The 6497-nt window shown below is 41.8% G+C and overlaps 1 protein-coding gene across 1 annotated transcript; it reads right to left on the bottom strand.

Annotated features, from left to right (window-relative positions):
• Positions 1–1058: 1058 nt before the first annotated feature.
• On the bottom strand, positions 1059–5358 carry LOC309393732 (vomeronasal type-2 receptor 26-like; the record flags this gene model as incomplete). Its single annotated transcript, XM_081956227.1, has 3 exons — positions 1059–1987; positions 2297–2423; positions 5287–5358. The coding sequence occupies 3 exons, from the start codon at positions 5356–5358 to the stop codon at positions 1059–1061; spliced, it is 1128 nt and encodes a 375-aa protein (XP_081812353.1).
• Between the last annotated feature and the right edge of the window lie 1139 nt (positions 5359–6497).

Below are 6497 nucleotides of genomic sequence, written 5' to 3'. Positions count from 1 at the left end.
TTATTGATTGCGGGTGTGAAAATGCTCGCTATTAATCTTGGTCTGATCCATCAAAGCCTTTTTACCTGCTTACAATGGGATTCAGAAAGGGATTCATTTGCAATCATTCTGGGACCTCAAATTCAGTGCTAATTGATCAGCAATCTCTGTGTTTGGAAAGCGGGATTCTTTGCATGGATTCCTAAAAACCTAGATGTTCCCACCCTTAACCTCACCTTCTTCTTACCCCTGGATCAATAAACAGCATTGAACCCTCCTGCCAAAGTCCAGACCATTGGGTCAATGATGCGGCTGCCTTTAGACAGGATCCCTTCAGCCTCCTCCTGGGGAGAGTCTCAAGGTCCCCTTTCTCTGGGCATCTTCTCCAGCCCTTCACAGACAAGACAAGCTTGGAAGAGGAGCAGAGAAAATGCTTTAGGTACAAATTGTAGAGTGGAAAATTAAAGGGCCTGGATGTCATTAGATGTTGCTATTTTAATTTTCTGGGTGAGAAAAGAAGAAAATAAAGTGGGGATTTCTTAGAGGTATACACCTAAACACCAACCCCAAACTGAAATCCTAGACAGCCGTTGTGATCAACACTTTCTGTACAATGGATTTCAATGGGCACATCAAGAAGGAACCATATAATATTAATGAATATTTGTCTCCCCAGCTGAGGACCTGGAGGCCCCCACCCGGCTGCTTTGGTGGGAGGGACAATGGTCCCCATGGAGATAATTATACACCGTGGTTGGGGCTTCCTTCCCACAGCCTCCGTCTTACTTCTTTTCCTGCTCACTCACTCATACAGAGACACTTTTAGATGCTGTCAGCAGGAATAATTGCTCAAAGAATTTCTTAAAAGGCGTCATGTTCATTGGTAGTTGCTGAATATTAAATCCCTGTGAATGACTTTCACAGAGTTCTATTTACCTAGATTTATTTGGGATGAAAGAGGAAAGAGTTACAAGAAGTACAGTCATTCAATCATTTCCCATTCTGAAAAAAGTAGATTTGATTTTCTTTGGCTCCTGCCAATTATCCAAATAAAAGAATCTTTAACAATTTTTCCAATATCACAATGCTGTTATATCTTGTGTTTTTATATTTGTTCTGGCTGTGAGATGCTCCTTTGTGTTCAGATCTGGCCTCAGGAGGACAATGTAGCACTTGGGGATGAAGATGCAGCCCAACAGACCAGCACTGGAGGCCAGGATGGAGAAGACCTGCACAGCCACCATGTATTTCCCTTTGGTGCTCAGGTAGGTGGGCACAAAAGTCACCCAGACACTGCAGAAGACCAGCATGCTGAAGGTGATCAGCTTGGCTTCGTTGAAGGCCCCAGGCAGATTCCTAGCCAGGAAAGCCACCGTGAAGCAGATAGCAGCCAGGAAGCCCATGTAGCTGAGGGTGACGTAGAACATGACAACAGCCCCTTCGTTGCATTGCAGGATGATCTCTCCAGGCTGGGAGTGGAGGTCAGAGTCAGGGAAGGGGGGAGAAACTCCCAGCCAGATGGAGCAGATGATAATTTGGAGAACAGAAGAAGAAATGATGATGGAGTTGGCCAAGCTCTTCCCCAACCATCTCTTCACTTGGTTTCCTGGTTTTGTGGCCAGGAAAGCCAGCACCACTGTGATGGTTTTGGCCAAGAGAGAAGAAACAGCAACTGAGAAGATGATGCTGAAGACTGTCTGTCGGAGAAGGCAGGTGGCTTTCCTTGGTTGACCAATGAAGAGGGAAGGAGACAAGAAGCAAAGCAGGAGGGAGACCAGGAGGATGTAGGAGAGATCCCGATTGTTGGCTTTGATAAGGGGAGTTTCTTTGTATTTCATGAAGATGATTAAAACAAGACCTGTGATTAGGAAGAAAAGTAGGGCAAAAGAGACCAGGATGGTTCCCAGATGTTCTTCATAAGACAGGTAGGTTATAACTTTGGGGATACATTGGACTCTTTTCTTATTTGGATGTTTATCATCTGGACACTTGGTACATTTTTCTGTATCTGAGAAAGTCAAAAAGCAATATTTCTTTAATATTTTTTTGCATTTCAAGAAATACCGTTTTTGAACAACACCTGATTCCAGGAACATTTTCCAAGATGTGTTTCTCAACCATTCCACAGGGAAGAAAAGGATAACATAATTTACTAATGCCTACATAGATAAAGTATATGAAATTGGAGGATTTCTAGTGCATTCTGAATAAACAAAAAATACTTGAGTTTCAATGCAAACTTTAATTTACACTTTCATCAAAATGCTGTGGATGAAACCAGTTCCACAAAGCCTTCCTTTCCTCTAGGGTCACCCACCTTCTTGAGTGGAGATGGTCCCCTCCGGACAAGGAACACAGTCATAGCAGCAAACTGGCTCTCCTTCTCGAGCCCTCTTGACAAATCCAGGATGACAACTTTCCACACATTTGGACTGAGGCAGGGACTGAGCAGAAAAACAAGGAATGCCAAAGAAAATGTGTTAGGACTCTCCGTCCATGGAAAATGGAGGGAGAAATGGACATTAGACAAGTAGATTCTGGGCTTCATGGAGGTAAATAGTGAAATCTCTGACTCCTTCCAAATAGATGTAGGAGATGTGACCCTGGCAGGTTCTTTCTTTAGTTCCTCCCTTTTGTTTCTGGCATTTAACATTGCAATAATAAAGACTTTTCTATTTAATAAAGTCTGGAGGGATGGAATTGAGTAAAGATTTTAGCATTAAGTGACAAACAAACAGTTCCTCCTCATGGCTGTATTAAAATGCATTCCTCCACTGTTCATCTATCCATGGTTAGGATGATCCCATATTAGATTTTTTAATAAATTCATCATCAAAGATTAGATTTCTTTAAGTAGAGTAAAAGATTAAAATGGAAACTTCTGACCAGAAGAATCTGGAAAGGTTTCTACTGGACTACAGAAAGCCTTGCAAAGCTGCTCCCCTTTGACACCAGTTCCAAAAAGTCTCCCAGTTAAGAGATAAAGGAAAAATTCCTCATAAATTATAGCTGATGATGTTTCCTAGTTTGGGTAATAAAACATCTGCAAGAAAACAAGGAAGCTCAGAGAGCACCAAGGATCCCTCATGTCAACCTTGAGCTACAAATATTCTCCTTTATTAAGACAAAAGGTTTCTGCATAGTTTCTGGAAGTGTAGTGAGATTGAGGGGAGATCATGAGAAGGTGTCCCTGAAAAAGATTCAGATCTTTGGCTGCAACAGATGGGAGATAAGTGTGAGTCCCAGGTCAGAAGGAGACATTTCTAAGGCCCATCCAGTTATCCAAGAAAAAATGCTTTGTGGTGAAGAACTGCAATTAGGAGACTCCACTGGCATGGAAAGACAGACCCACATTTAATATTAGTTACATTTTGGGACTCCTTTTCACCCAGAGGGACTGAAGGCTAACACTCAGGATAAACAAGGCCATTTAAGGGGTTTTCAGATGAAGAGGCCTCTGAAGAGTCAAAGGCCAAATCTAAGTAGCATTTCCTGTCACAATCTCTCTCGTTACTTCTGATATCAGGAAGGGCTTTTTCTTGAATCAAAGTTGTGTTTAAGGTTTCTGGGTCAAGGGATTGTCTCAGTGGTCACTGTCACTTTATGTGAAATGAAAGTCTTGGACCTCCTTCCTAAGGGCAGATGGTCAATTGCTCCCCCCAGTTGGGAGAAAGACACATATGGTTAACTTTGATCAGGTCTGGACTACTTAAAATTATCAGAGACCCTGGACATGTCCTTTCAGGGAGCCATTTCCCAATGGCCTTTCCCTAAGCAGGACAAGAGGAAGCTTCTCTCCCAAATGGGACCACCAGGAGCTCCATCCAATCATGATCCAATTTATTTATTTATTTTCTTTCTTTGATTCGTTTGTCAAAACTTATACAGGTAACAGGTATAAACATGGACATGAGCGTATAAAAAGAGCATAGATAGATGATTACAAATAAGTAGAAGCATGGACATGAGTACATGAAATGAATACAAATCAATGGGGAAAGTGGGACAGGGAGGGTAGGCACGCTGGTGCACTTATGCAAGCCTCCTTATAAACCTCTTAGGAAATGTGTGAGGTGCACGGTGGACAGTTTAAGGTTAAAGCTGTGGGAGTTTGAGGAACTAACAACAGAATCAGGTAGAGCATTCCAGGCATTGACCACTCTGTTGCTGGTCGTATTTTCTGCAATCGAGTTTGGAGCATTTACAGTTTGTATCTATTGTTTGCTTGTGTAATTATCTGTAGGACGTTGTAACAGATAATTTTGTGTATTATATTTAGGTCAGGATATAGGTGGCATAGTTCTAGGTTGTCCAAGTCCAAAATTTCGAGCCTGGTGGCATAAGGGATTCTGTTGTGAGCAGAGGAGTGGAGGATTCTTCTCGTGAAATACCTCTGGACCCTCTCGATTGTATTAATGTCCGATATACAGTGTGGATTCCAGGCAGACAAGCTGTATTCAAAAATTGGTCTGGCAAAGGTTTTATATGCCCTAGTTAGCAGTACAAAGTTACCGGAGAAGAAGCTACGCAGGATTAGGTTAACAACTCTTAATGCCTTTTGGGCAATGCTGTTACAGTGAGCTCTGGCGTTTAGATCCTTTGAGATGAGTACTCCTAGGTCTTTGAGTGAGTGAGAGTCATCTACGAGGTCGTATCTGCCTAGTTTGTATTTGGTGTTCTGATTTTTGTGCCAATGTGTAGGACAGAGCATTTGTTAGATGAGATTTGGAGTTGCCAATTGTTTGACCATTCAGATACATAGTTAAGATTGGCAAAGAGTCCAAATAGAACACAGCTGCTCACAGTATGATCTCAAAGGTCGTGTATGTAAAGCAGAAAGAGTGGGAATCCTAATATGCTGCCTTGGAGGACACCACTGTTAACCGGGGCAGGGTTTGATAGAGCGCTTCCAATTTTGACTACCTGTTGCCTATTTGACAGGAACGCGGCTATCCACTTGTTTCGCCTCATTCAGTCCAAACTTCAATTCAGGGAATGTTCAACTGAATACCCTTCTGCTTTGCTATTTGAGGACAAGGAACAAGCAAACCTGAGGCTATTAACAACACAACCTCCAGCATGCTAATCAGCTAACTCATCTTAAAACAATCTCCAGCACTGCAGCATCTGAAGAACAGCTTGGTCAATAGAACTGAAGGTCTATAGAAAAAATAAAACCTATAAGGTTTGTACTCCCCATGTTCAATTCTCAGTGAAGGTCATGGACCCTGGAAACTAGGCTTAGTCCACATGAAATGGGTCCTAAATCTTTCGAAAAAAGAGGAAAGAGAACCAAATTTCTCTCACCTTGTTGAGCAACTTTAGCTGGGAAAGAGCTCCATGGTCGATGATAAGTCTCTGTCTTTTCAAAATCCCCATTGATGGTTGGATGGGATCCTTCTTGGGGAGAATCAAACAGCTCATGATTGTCAGATCTGCTGCTACATCTCCATTTTGATCCAAGTACAGTAAGAAAGCAGAAATATTGCAAAACTCATTCTTCTGCAGGGAAGGGTGGAACTACAAGGGGGACATGCAAGAATTTTAAAATCTGAAAGCTTTTAAAGAAATCCCATTTAGCCTTTACACTTTTGAATCTTTCTTCCACAGTTCTCTAACATCAAAATCTGCTTATTTAGAAAAACAGGTGTTACTGCTATCTTCATAAATAAAAAACAAAAGTTCAGCAAAATTTCTCCATCAAATGTTGGCAAAATGTGCATTAACAAAATGTAATTGTTGCAATTGATAAGTTATAATGGACACTTTGGAGCAGATGACAAATAAAATGAATCATAAGAAAAAAGAGGTTATTCATACATGCCTAGAAAACATCAGGTTGATTATGAGAAACTGCTCATTTAGTGGCCGTTCAGAGTTACAACAGCACTGAAAAAAGTGACATGATAGTTTTCCCCACAATCATGGCAGCATCCCCAGGGTTTCAAATTCTGAATTCTTGGCATCCACTTATGATACTTAGAGAGTTTTAGGGTCATGTGATCTACTTTTGCGACTTCTGACAAGGAAAATCAACAGAGAAGTCGGATTCACTTAACAACTGTGTTACTGACTTAACAACTGTGATGATTCACTTAACAAGAAAAGGTAGGAAAGATCATAACATAGGGCAAAACAACCATCTTGCTTAGCAACAGAAATGCTGAGCTCAGTTGTGGTCGTAAATCCCCTCCTGCCTCGTGCATCCCTCTTCCCATAACTGGAAGAAGTTGCCCAGAAGCTCCAGATCTTCTCAATGTTGTTCCAGAGGGAGGGAAATGGAAGAATGAGCTCAGTCAGAAGGGAGGAGATTCTGGCTGAAGGAGAGGAAAAACACCCTGAAAAGAGGAGCCATTTCAGAGCTGAGCCCTTAAAGCAGAGAGGTTCAGCCTTCCCTTCACTGGGGATGCAAAGGTTTGACTGGGATTCCTGCAGAGGAGGGTTGGGCTGGATGATCTCAGGATCTCTTTCAAAATTATAAAGGCAGAAATTCTACTATGCTTATCAGAAAATCATAA

This window comes from Natrix helvetica (genome assembly GCF_964273705.1).
Source record: "Natrix helvetica genome assembly, chromosome: 5".
NCBI lineage: Eukaryota > Metazoa > Chordata > Lepidosauria > Squamata > Natricidae > Natrix > Natrix helvetica.
The sequence above is the reverse complement of the archived record's forward strand: the minus strand, read 5'-3'. Positions and strand labels throughout refer to the sequence as shown.